General features: G+C 45.5%; 1 protein-coding gene across 18 annotated transcripts in view; it reads left to right on the top strand.

Annotated features, from left to right (window-relative positions):
- TENM4 (teneurin transmembrane protein 4) overlaps nt 1-18,672 on the top strand; it is a 791,957-nt gene that overhangs the window by 678,478 nt on the left and 94,807 nt on the right. For all 18 annotated transcript variants that reach the window (XM_065528783.1, XM_074014900.1, XM_065528781.1 and 15 more), the window contains 2 exons: nt 1,450-1,596; nt 15,353-15,569. In XM_065528783.1, coding sequence (XP_065384855.1) covers nt 1,450-1,596; nt 15,353-15,569 — 364 coding nt within the window. The remainder of the gene's footprint in view (nt 1-1,449; nt 1,597-15,352; nt 15,570-18,672) is intronic.

Genomic DNA, 18,672 nt, shown 5'->3' with positions numbered 1-18,672 from the left:
TTGTTGTCCCATTTAAGAATAATGAGTCAATTTCCCATTACTTCACGGCAGAAGATTCAGTTTGTAGCCATATTTGGAGCACTTTGCTGCTCATACTAACAAAACAAATGAAGCTTTCTAGCTGACACAGTGCTTTCACACCCACACCTCTCCCAAGACTGAGCAGAGGCAGAGAAGAGATGGAAGTCTTGCCAGTGACAGGTGGTTTTTGATAGCCCCTTGGAGAGGGGGTTTGGCAGGATTGTTAATGTAAGGCCTTGAGTGAAAACCAAGTGGCACAATAGAAGCTGAAGTGAACCATGTAACTTAACATATTCTCAACATAGATTTCTGAGCCACAAACTTGGAGAGGTTTAAAGATGTGGCAGTCAAAAAACCTGCAAATCTACTTTAATAGTATTTTTTTAAAACTTCCCCACTTTATAATATGGTCCAAGCAGAACCAACACAACATCTAAATATTGCCTGGCCCTTCTTGATCAAATCATCTACAGCCCTCTCAGATGGCCACACCTGTGTTAAGTTCCCACCATGTTTTGTACATCTCCTTTAGGGCATTTAGCAGTGAAATTTTTTGCCTATATAAATTTGTCTCCTTTGATAGGCTTTATGCACCTCATGAATAAGAATAGGTCTTATTCATTTCTGTACCTCCAGTGCTAGCCCAAAGAAGATGCTTAATAAATGACAGACAGGCAGGCAGACGTGCATATGAGTGTAATGAGAGCAGAGCAGCCTGGCTGTACCTGCGTTGCACTCACAGACAGCCCTAGTTAGTGTTTCACAATGGCCATCACAGCTCCTCTGGGTGCAGGGCCTTTTCTAAGTGTAGCTGTAGACAAGATGGTAAGAAAAAGCCCCAAGCCCTCTTCCTCAAAGCAAAGACAGTTGTTTAGGAGAAAATAAGACAAAATAAATGAAAAGCCTAGGGTCCAATAAAATTGACCTACTATAAGAGTTGGAAAAAATAACACCCTTTAGAATGATACCCAGAAGTGCTGAAGGAAGCGAGGAATAAACACAAAGGTGTTTCCTTTGTGCTAAACAGCTGCCAGAGATAAGAGGAACACATGAGAATGAACAAGAAGCAAGGATCAGGCAAAAAGTTCTATTGGTTAGATTCTGACAGGCCGACATCCACCAACTCCAGCTCCAGAATCCCAGTCACTTTTGAAAGAAGGGCTTTTAGATACAGAAGGTGTGGGTTTCAACCCTGTCCCTGCCACTTCTGACTGTGCGACCTTGGCAAGTCCTTTCACCTCTCTGAGCCTCAGTTGCCTTCTCTGTAAAGTGGCAATTCCTAGTGATACCTGCCTCCCTGGGCTGCTGTGGGCATTCGTGTGCTGATGGATATGAAGGCATTTTGCAAGTTGGCAGGTAGCGTGTGAGTGTGTGTGATGGCGGTTGACTCTGGGTGATCAGACCTCGACTCTGAACTTTGTCTTTCAGAGGGTTGCCCTGGGTTGTGCAATGGCAACGGCAGATGTACCTTAGACCTGAATGGTTGGCACTGCGTCTGCCAGCTGGGCTGGAGAGGAGCTGGCTGTGACACTTCCATGGAGACTGCCTGCGGTGACAGCAAAGACAACGATGGAGGTAGGGCTCTGGCACCAATGGGCTCCAGGCGGCTCCAGAGGGTGGGAGGCCCAGAGTGGAGAATGGGTATTACTGAGCTAACAGGCCACCAGCACACCAGTCATCCAGTCAGGGGGACCTGTGGTGCAAGCAAAAAAGCTGCATATGTGGCTTAGGGATGAGTGTGTGTCACAGGTGTTCCATTTGAATCAATTAAAATTAACTAATATAAATGAAAGTAATTGATATCCAGCAGCCAGTATAGAGGAGAAGGCATATGGAAGAAAGGTTTCTAACTATTCAACAGTAGGATGAGATGTCTGGCAAAGTTATGGGTCCCCCTCACTGAAGATGGATAAGAAGAGACCATCTAATTCTTTATCACAGAAGCTGCAGAGGGACACTTCTCCAGGGGAGGGAGGTTGAGTTACCTTTGGTCAAGGTCTCTTCTCCTCTGATTCTGGGGGTTACCCTCACTGCACACCAGCAGACACCTTTTGTAATAGAAATGGCCTTTGCTTTGGGTTTTTTTAAAGTGCTAGACAGTCAAAGCCCAAGGAAGGAGGTGCTCATCTTTTAGAACATTCATTAGCTGAGAGTGAAGACCTGAGTTCTAATTCCAGCTCTGGCTTTGACTCCCTGTGCATCCTTACACATGCTGTTTAGTGGCTCTGGGCCTCACTCTCTCTGTTAATAAAATGAGGCAGCTGGCCCATAAGTACCATTTCAGTCCTTATCTTAGTCATAGAATTAGCCTTCATTTTTCTGTTGCATTAACTTGGGTAAATACAACCATAATGTGTTCTACTTTCCCACCTGGAAGATACATCAGTCCTTCCTGATTCTCCCACTTGCAGGTGGTTATTAGGAGAATGAAAAGATAAAGATATGAAAAAAACCAAAACAGTTAACCCTTTCTTCCTAATGATGGCCTAACAGTTAGCTTAGTCCAAACAAGTCTATGTGGCTCCCTAATATTTATACCAAAGGATTTTAATATGTTTCACAGTGTAGGAAATCAATAGCTCAGAAACTCAGCATTCTAACCTTTGGGAATTTTCTATTTAGAGGGATTCTCAAACCCCAAAGCACCATAAGAATTAAAAGGCCAAGTGTGTGATATTGTGATTTCTGTGGTTTATTTGCCTTCAGTGGGTTTCAGCAGCCTAGAGAGGGCTGTTTCAGAGCACTGGTCTTTGAGCCAGGCAGCTTTCAGCCCTTTTGCCTGCTGCCTAAATCCAGGAGGTAATTGGGCCTGATGCACCCAGGCCCAGGCCCAGTGGAGCAATTGTCAACAAGGAGGTTGTGGGGTTGGCCATAGTAGCTAGGCAGAAACAGAAGGTCTATGTTCTCCTGAGATCTTGGAGGGTTGAAATGTTCCTTAATCAATCTGAAACTTGTGGAGTTCATTAATTTTTGTGCTCCATAAATATCCAGAGTTCTTCTTTTAGAATTGGGCCCTATGCTAGGCATAGAGATAAGGAAGTCCTGTCCCTGTACGCCAGGACCTCAAATGGGGGAGAAAGACCGCAAGTTAAATGCTAATGAACTGTGATAAGTGCTGTTGTAGAGTTATATATTGGTTGTTGTGGGAGTAGGAAAGCATTCTTCAAGAAGGTGACACTTGGATGGGTAGCGGTTTCCTGGAAAGGAAAGGGCTCTCTATTCAGAGACATCATTATGGGCCAAGCCAGGACAAAACAGGGAAGGGCAACAAGCACCCCTGTCTTCAGGCAAGGTAAAGTGCTTTTATATTTACTCTTCATAGGAAAGAGATGTCAGCCTACATTATCTGCATGATTTCCTCAGCATTCCCCTTCACTTTGTCTGTGTAGGCACAATTCCAGTAACTAATAGTAACACTCATGTAATAGAAGAAAAGGGGAGAGGAGCCACCATTCCCTTCTCACGAGTCAAAAGTCTTGGCCAAAGCCTTCAAACAGCTGTTGCACATCTGGGCAGCGAAATAACTGCATGTCTTTAGGAAATGTGGGGAAAGGGCGCACCTCTCTCCCTACCAGTATACATACAAGTGTAGGTTATAGAACAAGGCTCATTGATTCTCTCCCATGAAATGCAATTCAAGTGTGTCCTTTGTTTGCCATACTTCAGAGCCAGCCCTCCTAGCACAAGAATGCACCATTGGTAACATGGGGCATGGGCATACCGTAGCCCAAAGCCCACAGCTCTGTGGGGAGAGAGAGGTTCTTCTCATAGGAAATGGGGCTGATCCACACCCCAGGGGAATAGAGCCTCCTCCAGCTGTTCTGAGAGATGAGCCAGTGGGAAGTGGAAAAGATCAACCAGAAAAATCCCCAATTGTGGGAGAATATGCCACTTGCATTTTTGGAGCATGTTATGGGCTGAAATGAGCTTGCACATAGTTTCTTCACTCACTCAACCAATGTTAACCAAGTGTCTACATTGTATCAGACCCTGTCCAGGGTACTGGGGCTTCAGAGATAAATAAGACACAGTCCCTGCCCTTGTGAAGGTCACAATCTAGAGGGAGAGAGAAACAGGAAGTAATTGCAATGCAATGGGACAATTGCCAGGATAAAGGAGCATCCACTCATTCAACTGATATCAGATGCCTGGGTGCCCTGCTGGGAACTGTGATGTGATTTCTGTCCCATGGGACTTTCAGTCCAGTCAGGAAGACATCCCATGGGTCATCATGGTTGGGAATAGAATCAGCTGGGAAGGCCAAATTGTTGAGGGTCTTTGACCTCGGGTTCTCAACTATGAAAGGAGGAAACGTCTCACCTCAGGGCGCTCTCAGTTCAGTGGGCTATCCACCCATTGCGGGAGCCAAGGGGAAGGTGCCGCGGACCCCTGCTTTGCAGGGTGGCATAGATGAAACAACCTTAGAGAGTGGACTGTCCCCAAGTGCCAGGGGTAGTAAGAGTTATCGCCACTGGCCTCTTTATTACTCTGAGCCTTGGCCAAATGGGGGCAGTTTTAGTGGAGGGAGAGAGGAAGAAAGGAGCACATGAGTAAGCCATATTTGCACTGGGCTACTTTCAGTTCAGCCAAGCACACGTTTGTAGGGCTCCTGCTACCTACAAGGCACCATGCTCCTTTCCAAGGAGACGTAAAGACCAGTGAACATGGCCCAGTCTTTCTCCCTCAAGAAACTCACAGTCATTTGTAAGAAATTGTCATCCAAATGACTCAGTCTGATGGAAGCAGAATTAAATGAGTGCCTTTATTTCAGCCATGACAGGGTATACAGCATAATCCCAGATAAATCATTCAGGCTGGAGAGAAATTGTGTTAGAGTCTCACTGAGTGGTTGTTCTTAGATGATATGACTCAAGGCTTGGAGAAGGAATTAACAGAGTTTAATGTTGAGTAAGAGGATTGAAAGGGACATCAGAGAACCTTGACTTTAACTCCCTCTCCTGCATGTTTACAGACAGGACAAGTGGAGCCCAGAGAGGTGAGGTGACATCACACACATCATAGTCACAAAGCAAGTCATTACATGACCTGGACTAGATTCTTCAGCCATTCCACATGGTCTTGTGAACCTAGAGCACTTCTGCCTTCTCCTAGTGATTTATCCTCCACCTAGAAGTGTAGTGTGAGTACTTACTCAGATTTAAGTAGGCTGCAGCAGTACCGCAAAGCTTATGAGAGTGTAATAACTTGTATGTCACTTTACAGTTTGCAAAGCAATTGTGTATCCACCCAATAACACTGTGAGGAATGTGGCCTTATTATCCCCTTACTATTCCCTCATGATAAGGAAAAGGAAGCTTAGCGAGTATTTTGCAGAAGTCACATAGCTGGCCGGTCGCAGAATCTGCCAGAGTATGTGAGGTCTGGCGACATTAGAGCTTCTCACTGTGTCCAGATCTCAGACATATGGCCCGCTGTAGACCCCTGTAGCCCTTCAAGTTATCTAAGAATTCCTGGTTACTCTTCTTTCCCAATTTGCTGGGTTTAAAACAACACATTTTAAATTAAACTTGAATTTCAAGTTTCATTAAGAATGCTACAACAGTGTTTTTAAATGATGAGACAAAAAGAAAAAAGCTGCACTTTGGGAGGCTGAGGCGGGTAGATCACTTGAGGCCAGGAGTTCGAGAACTGTCTGGCCAAGATGGCAAAACCCCATCTGTACTAAAAATGCAAAAACTTAGCTGGGCTTGGTGGTGTGTACCTGTAATCCCAGCTACCTAGGAGGCTGAGGTACGAGAATCACTTGAATTTGGGAGGTGGAGGTTTCAGTGAGCTGAGATTGTGTCTGTGCACTCCAGCACTCCAGCCAGGGCAACAGAGGAGGACTGTGTCTGGGGGGGAAAAAAAAGGAGCTAAACAGTACGACTGAGCCAGGGAGTAGCTTTATTGGTTTGTTTTTATTTTCATGTATGATTTTTGGCTAGATTTAAACATGGAAACAAGATCCTTCATGTGACTCGATGACCGCCGGTCTCCTAATGCTCTCACCTTGGGCACTGGCTCCTGAGAGGGACCAGAAGGCAGACAAGCAGAGGGGCCCTAACTCACCCACTCAAAGTGAAGCCTGTGTGTGCCCCGCTTGACAAAGAAGGTGTGCCCCATTCGTACTGTGTGCCTTGAGTACATGCTGACTAAGTGCAGACACATGCATCTTCTCGTTTTACCCTCTTATGGGGATGTTCATTCATGCCCATTTCAAAGATGGTAATACCATGTCCCAAAGATGCTAAGTCACTGTAAAATGAGGATAATAATGCCCACTTTGCAGGGCTGCTATGAGGATCACAGGTTATATATTTAAAGGACCTGAGAGGCAACATAGCACAGTGATTAAAAGTACAGGATCTGTACCCAGATTGTCTGGATTCAACTCCTGGCTCCCTGATTTGGTCACTGTGTGACCTTGAGTGACGTACTCAACTTAACTCTAAGACTTAGTTTATCAACTACAGATATCAGTTGTTTCTCCTGCTCCTTTCCACCTGCAATCACAAAAACATGATATTTATTATAAAATATGTATTTGTAAATAATTATTTTTAAAAATTGGAATTATGTCCTCTATAAAATTTTACATTCTATTTTTTCATTTAATATTATGATATACTTCTCTATATAATATGTTTTTATCTTTTTCATTTTCTTTGTTAAAGTCTGTATTCCAGACTGTTACACACTCTTTGCTAGAAAAGAATCCAAACGTACATAAAGGAAAACAACAGCCATTGTTGAGCACATTCCTGAGTGCCGGGCACTGTGCTAGACACTCTGCACACATCATCTCCAGCCTTTACAACAAAGTTGCAAGGCACACATTTACATACAGGGAAACTAAGGCTCAGAGAACTGAAATGATTTGCCCAAAGTCACACAGTGGCTCAGTGGGAGAGCTAGGATTAGATTGGAACCTATGTTTTTTAAAAGCCTCCAGGATAAAAACTCCACTGGATTTTAAGCAACCAGGCCTTTTCTGATAAAGGATCTTTAAGTAGCTTCAAGGTATGATAATCTCTTTTGGTGCTCTTGGCCCCATGAAAAAACAATCTTGGATAGATTGTTGCAATAGATAATTGAGAGATGCAACCTAGAAGGAGAAATTTCAGGAAAACTGAGAACAAAGGTCTCTGTCTTCCCTTTTCCTTTTCATCTCCTATTGCTGGAAGGGAGAGTTCACATAAAGCCAAAGAATTTGGTCATCCTTCAAAATATCTCTAAACCACATTTCTCATGATAAGAGACAAGAGAGAAATTGACCTTTAAAAATCTTGTGTTCCAACGGGAAGATAAAGACTTTGCAAGCCTTTTGAAAGGAGGCACAGAATTTATTATAGCAAATGACAAAATCTTCTCCCTAGTATGTACAGACGGGGAGACACATTCCACCTTCCACCCCCGGGGCCTCCGCAAATGCTCTTGTAAAACAGTTCTGTGGTCAGACTGCAGACAAGAAAGAGATAAGGTTGGCTAATGGGTCGTCAAGCCAAGGAAGAGTTAAGCCTGCAGAAAGACTGATAGGCTTGCTATACACTGTCCATGGGGCTGTGAGGTTAAGGAACCATGCAAACAACTAAGGTACAAAGAGCTTACTAGACCACAGATTGCCCCTCATTGCCCCAGCCCGCACCCCCATTCTCCTTTTTATCCTTGCCCATTCTTTTAGATTCAGTTCAAGCATTCTGTCTTCTAGGAAATAACCCAGCCCCCAGTCTGAGTTGGGGTCCCACCTTTGGGCTTCCACAGCCCCTTTTGCTTCCTTCTTCTCCAACACTCAGTTGTCTCTGTCTACCCCACTACACCAAATCCTTTAGAGGCGTGACTCTGTTTTACTCCTGAACATCCAGTACCTAACAACAGGGCCTTCCAGCCATAATGGGTGCTAAGTGAATGTTAACAGGCATGTTCCCTGTGTCTCTTTTCTAAAGAGAGGGATGAGCTCCTCCTATAGGGAATGGCTTCCATCACACCCCATGGCCCTTGATGGGCCCTGTCAAGCTGATGGAGCTGTCTAATTTGAGATTCTCAAATAAAAAAGGCATGCATTTATTCATTCATTCAACCAATGTGATGCTTACTGTGTGCAAAGCACTGTGCTATGCGTTTGAGATACAGAAATAAACAAGTCAATTTCTGCCCCCTGTGGAGAGGCGACAGAGCTTGGGAGCCAGAAAATCCGGAGCATTGCTATAAAGAGTTGTCCACTGTGGAATTGTGCCTGACAGCTGGATATACAGAAAGATAATGGACCGAATTCCCAGCTCTGCTCTTTAACTAGCAGAACGATGTCAGGGAAATTACATAACCCGAGCCCCAGTGTCCCTATTGGTAAAGGTGAGAAGGTTGGCCTCGCCCCCGTCTTTAATAACACGCTCCTGCATACCTTTTACTTCCTGTGAAAGTCACAGCAGGCTGGCCACCAGGGGACATGGGTCTCTGGCGTTTAAAGGCCAGGAGGTGGCCATCAGGCAGGCCCACAGACTTGAGGCTATCCCATGTACCTTTGGCCTCCCCGATGCGGATGCAGACACGAGAAAGGGAAATGAGGGGCCTAAGGACCCACCACTCACGGGCCACCATTAAGGTCACACAACAAACAGGAAGCTACTTCTAGTCAGTACTGCAACTGTTCACTCAAAGAAGGGCCACGTGGCCAGCAGAGGACTCGGCCCATGTCTGCGCCCAGCCCCTGTCTCCAGGGCAGGCTCCAGAGAACAGTTACCAGCATGCGAAAGACACTCAATCTCCAGGGCAGGCTCCAGAGAACAGTTACCAGCATGCGAAAGACACTCACATTTCTTTTGTCGACTTACTCGTTCACTCTTTTAAACCCTGGAGCTCTTCAGCCATCCTGAGAGGTTGGCAGAGACTGGTATCCTGGTTTCACAGGAGTCAATCGCATCTCGGGCATAGGAAGGATGTGCCCAGGGTCTCATGGCTAGAGAAGGGCAGATACAGGAGAGAGGCTGGGTCTTCAGGCATCTAGCTTGGATATCTTCCTCCCACGCACCCCTTTCCCTAGTTCTCCAGGTCATTTGACACCTACCTGCAAGGTAGGCATTGAAGAGGGATCGCACTGAGAGGATGGCAGGGCCTTCATCCTCCAGCCAGAGCACATAGATGAAAATGTTAGGAGAAGCCAGCCCTCCATGTACCAGCAGCAAGTGAGCACCACAGAGCTTCAAGTTCAAGGGTCAGGAGTATGTGAACCACTTTGGAGTGTTTCATTTAGTGCCCCCAGATGCTGGTCCCCCTTCTTTTTTCCCCTTTTCTTTGCCCTCCACTCCCCATCAGGGGCCACTCTTGAGTGCGGCACTGCTGCACCCCTAGCCTCCAGGGCCTGCCTGGCCTTTTCCACATTCTCTTCTGCCTCTTTTCACTGTCACCATGTAAAAGGGGGCATGTGTTTAGAACTTTGAGGAAAAAGGAAATTTCTAGGGAAAAAAATGTTCTTTCCCAAAAGTTGGGGTTTAGGAGGGTTTTATGGAAAATCTGAAGGGAATAGAAGCAAATCTTCTACTTTCCTGATTTTTTTTTTCTGCTGTGATAATGAAAGTCTCTGAATGGGAATAGCAAATATAAAAATGCAGAGAATTTATAAGTCAACCAACTTATGTATAATATACAATTAGGTGAGATATGAAGTATCTGGAAACTATAAATGTTTCCAAGCCACCCCAAAACCAGAGAATCCCCTGAACTGTATGTTGATGTTTCTAGTCTATCCCAAAAATTACATTTCTGTCCCCACAGCATGCTTTTTTGTCTTTTAGTGTGAATCATCTAAAATTTGTCATCTACGCCTAAGAAAATTAAATTGTGAGCCATTCTCCCTCACTGTAGAACAGCCATATGCACTGTTTCAGGCCACCATATGCTACATTTGAAAATATAAAGAGGGTTTTACTCAGAAGCTGGTCTTGTAAACTGCAGCCTTTGAAAAGAATGCTGTGAGCCCTGCTCATTTGTGTGTCTCATTTACATAGAATTGCCTCCATTGGTGGAAGTTTTGTCCGCAGTTACTACTCAGCAAATATTTGTTAAATAAATGATTAGGAAGCATCACCACAGGAAGGTATAGGCATTAATCACTCCCACCTGTGAAGCATGGAGTAAGACATTCCACAGTGCCACAGCCTCTCATAAGAGCACAGTTTATGTGATATTTCCATTGTAGAAGACCCCAATCTGCAAATCCCCAGAGACCTCTGCTACCCTAATTTACAGTGCATTGCTATGACCATGTTTATCCACTTCAGTTCTCTAAGGCCCAACTGCATCATCCAGAAAGGGCTGTCCTGTAATGTGTGTGTAGGGAGGGGCAAGGGTAGGGCAAAAGAGCCTGTTACCAGGATATGGTTCAAGGGGTGCTCCTGGGCAGGAGCTAATAGTAACTATCATTTACCAAGTACTTGCTTAGTTGCTAGTTATCATGCTAAGTGCCTGCCTCACATCCATGATCTTGCCTCATTCTCACAGCATCTTTATGAAGTAAGTTTGATGATTCATTTTATAGATGGGAGAACTGAGGCTCAGAGCTCTTGCTGGAACTCTTATTTTCAGCAAAATGGCCAACTAGGTCATACAGAGATTCTCTGATGATAAGGTACAACCATTCGTATATAAAATTGAGGAAAGAAGAAAAGGGAGACAAGAGAGCCCTGGATTCTAGAAACAAGATGAAGCTGATGGGCCAGAGCAGTGGGCACAGGAGCCCAAGCTACAGCAGGCCTGGAAGATGTGCAGGATCATCAGCGCCAGGGAAACTCAGAACGGAATAATTTCACAGTCAGCAGACAGGGCACATCCACAGTGGGAGGTTGGAACTGAGGCCTCGCATAAAGCTGGGATCCTCAAAGGCTACAAGTCGCATGAGAAGAGGACTGAAAAAAAACGGTGCCTACTAGGCCAGAAGGATAACATGGAGGCATTTCTCTGCCATGGCTTGTTGGAGGTGGGAGGTGTGCTAAGAGACCAAGCCTATACCTCAAAAGACCTTGAAATCTAAACTGACACACTAGAGCAGTCCTAGAACTCCAACCTAAGAAATCAACCTGAAAAGTGGTCCCAGACAAGCAGTACCCCTGGGGTGGCCAGCTGACGTAATCAGAAAGCCACCCTGGAGGGTTAGTTCAACCACACAAGATTCCCATAGGAAAGGCGAGCCTTCTGAGAATTAACAGAATCATAGAACACACAGGAAATGATTGACCATGAGCTGGAGTCAACAACTACAACATGCAGAATGATGACCACTCCCAAGAACTTAACAGCCTGAAAAAGACTATAAAATGAATATACCTTTAAATGACTAAAGAGAGAAAATGATGTATAAAAACCACAGAACAAGACAAGATCAAGAAAGAAACAGGTGGATTTTGAAAAGTTCCAAATAGCCTATCCAGAAATTTTAAAGTAAGATAATTTAAGTTAATGACCCAAAGAACGAATTAAACAGCAGACCAGACACAAATGATGGGAAAATAAATGAAGTAGAATAGAGATTTGAAGAAATAAATCAGGATAGAATGCAGATAAAAAGATGGAAATTAAGGAAGAGGTTGAGAGACATGAAAGCTAGGAGAAGAACCTTTAAGCATTTAGTAGTTAATTTCCTGAAGACTAGAGAGAAAGGGAGAGGGAAATATTCAAAGAGCTCAAAACCAAACTTTGCAGAACTAATGAGAGGCACGAATACTAATTAAACGGCCATGGTGTGGCCTATCAGTTCCTATGTGGGGGAGGCATGCATGCTGGGTCCCATGCTTGCAGACAGAATCTCAGCCTAAAAGTTCCTCTCTAGAAAATGTTTATCTCATTGTCACAAGACATCCAAGGTAAGTTTTGTGCTTCACACTTGGCTATAGAGACAGATTGGTGAGTCTAAGTAATTAACCATCCTTCTTTTTCTCCCCTGTTGTGCATATGAAGAAACTGAGGTTTAAAGAAGTGAAGTAACTTGAACCAAGTCATACAGTTTGCATGGGAATTGGGAACTGGGGTCCAAATCCAGGTAGTTTGCCTGGAGAGAGGGCTCTCTTAAGCATTGCGCATTTGGCCACCGATCACAGAATAAAAGGCTCCGTCAAACTCTGATGTCCTGTGACGTGGATGCTGGATTCGTGGGACAGGACTGACCTGGGTCAGTCATTTATTCATCCTTCAAACCTCTGTGGATTACAGTCACTGTTCCTGTCCAGGTCTGGGCCCTGGGATACTGAAATGAATCAGACAACCCCTGATCTCTAGGAGCTCATCGTTTGGGTTGCAGAGTATGGGGGTCAGGGGACAGAGAGAAAATCAAAATTATAAATATGGAAAGAGACGTACTGTGATGGACGTTGCCCAAGAGGCTGGAAGAGCACGGAAGAGTAGTGTCTCACTAAGATTCAGAAATTCAGAAATTCATGTTCTCTGCTTAAGAAATAGTTCCTAAAAGTCTCTCCAGAGACATTACATGCCTCAGAAAGAACTGAGTTCAGATTCTGAGTCAGCTTCTTCACTGACTACGTGACCTTTACCAAGTTACTTTACCACTTTGAGCCTCTGGTTCCTTTTCTCTAAAATGAAAGTGACAACAGTGGCTACTTCATAGAGGATTCAATGATGCATTCCTCGTAATATATTTAGCACAATGCCTGGCACTCAATAAATATGGCAATTCATCATCATCATCATCATCATTTTAATATAGATATTAATAAGAACAGCTGTCATTTCTGGCTAACCTCCCCCAGGACTAGAGAGCAGACATCCCTTCTCACAGGAAGCAGTTCTTTCCAGGTGCCACAGAGCTGAATGTTTATAAAAGGGTAAAACACAGGCTTCCAGGGACTGCTTTGGTGGTAAACAAGACCAGGCAAGAGCTAATAAAATTTCAAATTAGCCATGACTTTTCACGGCCCTTCAATTGTGCTAGCTGATTTAATGGTCAACGTCCCTGCTCACTGGGATTGAATAATGGAGCATTTCTGCAGAGTTACGGATGAGACAGCTGAATCTGTCACGCTAACATCAATAGCAGAATGCAAATAACCCTCAGCTTGGGCTGTAATGATGTGTTTAAGCGATGTCTGACAGGGGCAGCATGAGAATGTGTGATGGAGCCTGCTGGCTGCCGGAGAAGACAGGTGCTTTGCTAGGCAGTTGTATCTGGGAGCTGGGACCAGAGCCACGAGTTAGGACCCAGATCAATGCTGGGGTGAGGGGAGGCATTCTTTCCATATCTCAGAGTGAATCTAGCAGGTAAGCAGACAAAGGATGAATGGCTCTTCATGTTGATGAGCCATGTTCTAGGTTCAGGATCAGGAAGGGAAAGTAACCCAGAGTTAAGCACTATGATACCATGTGTCAGATGCTATGCTAGATTTGGGGACATAATGCTGCACTTTTTACCTATATAACAAATACTTGTATGACACTCACTCTTATTATCCTCCTTTAAGAGATATGGGAAACTGAGGCCGAAGAGTTTAAGTAACTTGCCCAAAGTCACACACTAGTAAGTTTCAGTGCCAGGATTTGACCCCCAGACAGTCTATCTCTGGAATCCATACTCTTTTTATCACTATCTGCCTTCAAGGAGACCATAAGCTTTTCAGCACTGTGCAGATATGGGAGAGAAACAGAAAGGCTTTTTGTTACTAATTTATTAAGGAAAAAACTAGGTTTTAGGGCAATCAAGTGGCTTACCTGAGGCCACACCACTAGCAAGGAGGATCGGGGACACCGAGTCTAGCCAATGCATTTGCAATACTTTGGTGGGCAGCTTCTGTATTGTTAACTCCATGAAGAAAACTAGAGAGGTAGGTATGTCACTGTTATTGAAGAGATGGGCCTCAGAGAGACTAAGTACAGGAACTTGTCCAGGGTCATTCTCAGGGGCCATACTCGGTCTTGAACTTTAGTCTCTGAACATCATGGTCCTCCTACCATAGCACACTGCTTACTTGGATGAAGTCACAATTTTCTGGCTTTTATGGACTGGCATTTGTCACAACCCCTGCTTCACTGGTAAATTCATTCAATTCGCATTTGTTTATTTGTATAACAGTTATGTTTTAAGCACCTCCACTAAGTACTGGAACACAGAACGTATCTGTGTGCTCCCACAGTGGTGGGGGAGTTTGCCAGAGTCACACAGCTGAGATGCAGCAGAGCCCAAATTTGAACCCAGGCAGGAATACATGTCGTTAGACTGTTGTCTGCCGACAAAGCACACAGACTATGACCCTGGGCTTTTCCTGTCCCCCACTTTGGGCACTATCTGCTGATCTCTTTGTTGTCTGTTTTGAGCTAGTCTGTTAATATAAGGTGCCTGTAAAAGTACTTTGATATAATGATGCCAAAAATCTGTGATCTGTTGGACTTTCTTTGTACGTTGGGAAGATAGTAGAGCTGTAATACAATTTCCAGTCCTGAAGAAGTCCATCCATGTGGTAAAAAGAATTCCCTGCCAATGGCAACTCTGTCAGGGATCTGAAATCATCCAACAAACTCGAAAAGCACAAATATCCCTGCAGCCTCCTCTCCCAGAAAGCAGAGCAGGCCTCCAGAGGGCCGAGGACTCAGCCGCAGGCCACACACTTACACTGCGGCTGGGAGAGATGCTGAGAATTGCTGCGCCTTCACTCCCAAAGCCAGGCAGTCACCAAGGCTTACAGTTTTACCTCCTAAATGTCTCTCAATACCATCTACTTCTCTTAATTGCCACTGTTGCTACTGCAGTCTAAGCAACCTTTATTTTCCACCTGTGCAACCTCAGTGATGCCCTCTCCTGTCTGGCTCCCAGCTTCCACTGAGGTCCCCTCCGCTTTCAGCAGTGCACACCAGATGAAGTCACCTCCTGCTTAAAATCCTTCAGTGGTTCCCATTGTCCTGAGGGTGAAATTCAAACTCCCTAACCTGGCCTGCAAGGCCCAGCCTGGTATGCCCCTGTCAACCTCAGCAGCCTCATCTGGTGCTCTTCCACTCACCTTCCGGCCATCAGCATTTGAATACAGCATCACAAATGTTCATGTGTTATCTCACTTCTGGGTCTTCATACATACAATCCCTTCTATCTCGATGGAAGGAAAAACATACAGTACAGACACTGTACACTTACTGTCTCTCTCTCCTTCTAGACTAGTGAGCTAGGACCACATCTGAGTCACTTGCATCTCTTTGGTGCCCAGCAGAGACTTTGGCTTATATCAGCATTTAATAAAGTTTTTTGAATGAGTGAAAAATAGAGAAGAAATGAATTAAGGCATTCTGGATAAACACGGCTGATTGAACATAGCAATATAAACCACATGCTCTGTCACTCCTGCAGATGGCCTGGTGGACTGCATGGACCCTGACTGCTGCCTCCAGCCCCTGTGTCATGTCAACCCACTGTGCCTGGGCTCCCCTGACCCTCTGGACATCATCCAGGAGACACAGGTCCCTGTGTCACAGCAGAACCTACACTCCTTCTATGACCGCATCAAGTTCCTCGTGGGCAGGGACAGCACGCACATCATCCCCGGGGAGAACCCCTTTGATGGAGGGTGAGTCCGAGGGCCCCAGCTCCAGCCAGGGCTCTCTAAGTGAGAACTGAATCACTCCAGAGCCTCTTTTGGATGAATGGGGGTGGGAGGAAGCCCGGAGAGTGACAGCATCCATGGTTCCTGATGGAATGTCAGGGAAGGCAGATATAAAACTACTATCCAAGAGTTTGGAATTTTTATGAGCAAAGTTTTGTTGCTCCCACTGGGTGACAGATGAAGAGAGTGAGAAACCAAAGGTCCAAGGGGAATCTTGGATCAATACCCGCTTTGCAGTCAGCTCTTACTGATCCTGTGGTCTCCAGATGAGCTGAAAGGCATTGATGCTGCTCACCCTCAAAGCAGACATCCAGAAGACTTTGCTAGGCAGGGGTGGGTGCATCTGCTGCCATCCCAGGCCACATGCCCATACAGTCTTCCTGTTTTCAGTTGTGTCATCCGTTGGACAGTTTTTTACTGAGGTCTGTCAGGTCCTTTGCTGGGATTGCAGAGATGAGCAGAACACAGTTCCTGCTTATTGGTCACTCCCAGTCCACTAGGAAAACAAAAAAAAGGGACAGTTACAGTGTGATTCGGCCAGAACTTTGTCCCCAGGGCACTCTGGAGCACAGAGGATGTACTCCTGGGTAGGAGGGAGGCCAGGGCTTTAGAATCAAGTCTTAAAGAGGAGAAATGGTTAACTAGGCAAGGAAGGGAGAGAGTGTGCCAGGGAGAAGGAAGAGCTCATGCAAAGACCCAGAGACACAAAATAGCTCTCTAATCTCTGCACCCTAGATCAGGGCAGTGAACCAGTACAACATATCCAAGAGCAGGGATTTATGATCATTTCTTTTGAATGTCTTCCAATGTAGTGGTGCCTCATATGTGCAGAACTATCTCTAAAAGTCAGCATGGTTAATTTAGCAGTCACTGTGCACCCTGTATGTTCATTTTTCTTTGCCAGAGGGTCCCTGTCCTGAGGGAACAATGGGGTAGTGATGGGGGTGGGAGGGGTAAGGGACATTTTCAAGCTCTGTTTAAAGGGGAAATCAGCAGGACTTGGTAACTGATTGTGTCTGCGGGATGCTGCAGAGAGGAGTCTCCCACTTGGATGCCTGGGTAGATGCCTGTCTACTTTCACCAGGTACTTTCACCAGGCTGAGGAGCAGAGAGCAGGAGCAGGGTGGGAGCAAGGTGATAAAGGGACACACCGCAGTAGGCCACCCAAGAATAAATGTCTATCTGCAGTTAGTAAGTATTTCTGGAGCTCATGCAGAGGTTAGGGCCTAGAGTTCTTGATTTGTGAGCCATCAATGAACAAGCAGTTGAAACCGTGAGCACACAAAAGGTTGCTCAAGGAGGCCGGGCGCGGTGGCTCATGCCTATAATCCCAACACCTTGGGAGGCTGAGGCAGGCAGATCACTTGAGCCCAGGAGTTCAAGACCAGCCTGGTCAACACGGCAAAACCCCATCTCTACAAAAAAAATTAGTTGGGCGTGGTGGCAGGTACCTATATTCCCAGCTACTCAGGAGGCTGAGGTGGGAGGATCATTTAAGCCCAGAAGGTTGAGGCTGCAGGGAGCCAAGACTGTGCCACTGCACTCCAGGCTGGGTGACAGAGCAAGACCTCATCTCAGGGAGAAAAAAAAAAAAAAAAAAAAACCTTGCTCAAGGGGAATGCGTAATGAGGAAAGAACAGGGACTGAAGAAGCAGCCATGGGGAGCCTCCCTGTGAGGCAGCTGCTGTCATCCCCAGAGTGTGACAAGGGAAGCCAAAGAGAAGGCCTCACTGCTGGACCACGATGGAGCGGGATGCAGACATGCAGGTCTGTCAGACTCAGGAAAGAGCCTCTGCACTTTCCACCACCCCAGCCCATCCTTGCAAGGAGCCGTGACGAGATGAGAAAGGTGAGATGGAGGAAGCCCAGCAAGGGTGTGGCAGCATTCAAACCTCCACTTTTCTAGAGATGGAGCTACTCGATGGTCCAAACCCTCCACCTTACCCCCAGAATACTGAGAAGCTGAGAAGTTAAGTAGCTTTCCCAAATTCACAAGGCTGGTCAAGTGGCAGAGCTGGAGCGAGGAGAACACCTATTCATTTATCTTGGCTAGAAATGCTGCTGCTGTCCCTGGGGAGGAAGCTTCCTGCTATTTTCTTCAGTTGTGTGATTTTGTATGTATGCTTGTAGGCCTTCCCACAGTGCGAGTTTTTTTAATCCACTAGAGATATAACTAATATTCCTACCAAGGAAAATGTCACTTGCTCAGTCATTCTTTACGGGGCCCATTATGGGATCCAATTAGGGCCATGGCTTGTTGGTTGCCTATGGTTGTTCTGCTTACTGGATGCCCTTGCCATGCCAGCCTGATCAATGCCAGCAGGGGCACGTCCCCTGTATGTCCTCCTGGTCACTTCCTGAGCCTGCTGCTTAAGCGCCATGAGTCACTGTGGGACCTGCACACAGGTCTCAGTATTGTTGCTCCAGCAGGTCTGACTGGCCTCAAGAAGCCAGCCAAGTACGGAGTTTGAGACGCCTGTGCTGGGGGAAACGGACCCCTCAGCAGTAGGGAAGATACAGGCCTCGGAGAGAGGCCACCTTGGGCTTCAGATCCTGGCTCTGCCACTCTACATGCACAGCTCTGGACAAGTAGCTTAATAGAGTGCATCATGTAAATGTCTGTCACCCCTTCTAAACTGAGTCCTCCAGGGAAACACTTCATCTTACACATTTTAGCACTTAGTAGTTGCTGAAAACATATACATATAAATTATCTTGAAGAATAAGGAAATGGAAGGACTGAGGGAGGGAGGAAGGATGGACATATTATCTATTACACCTAATTTTATACTGAGGATTCAGAATCCGGAGAGGCTAAATCACCTGCTAAAAATCACATTACAGATTAGTCACAGAAGCAGAAGAACTCAACTTGCAGATCATTGTTTATATATCTGTTACCTTCAGCTGGTTATATACGCTTTGAAAACAGAGACCATTCATCTCTCCAAACCTGCAATACTTTGGCCAGGGCCAGGGATATAATATTTGCTCTTCAAATGAATAGATAATAGAAGCTTCCAAAAATGTTACTGTCTCTTAAAAAAAAAGTTACTGTAAAAATTCC

This window comes from Macaca fascicularis, chromosome 14, assembly GCF_037993035.2.
Source record: "Macaca fascicularis isolate 582-1 chromosome 14, T2T-MFA8v1.1".
Classification (NCBI taxonomy): Eukaryota; Metazoa; Chordata; class Mammalia; order Primates; family Cercopithecidae; genus Macaca; species Macaca fascicularis.
Note: the sequence above shows the minus strand (reverse complement) of the source record. Positions and strands in the feature narration are given on the sequence as shown.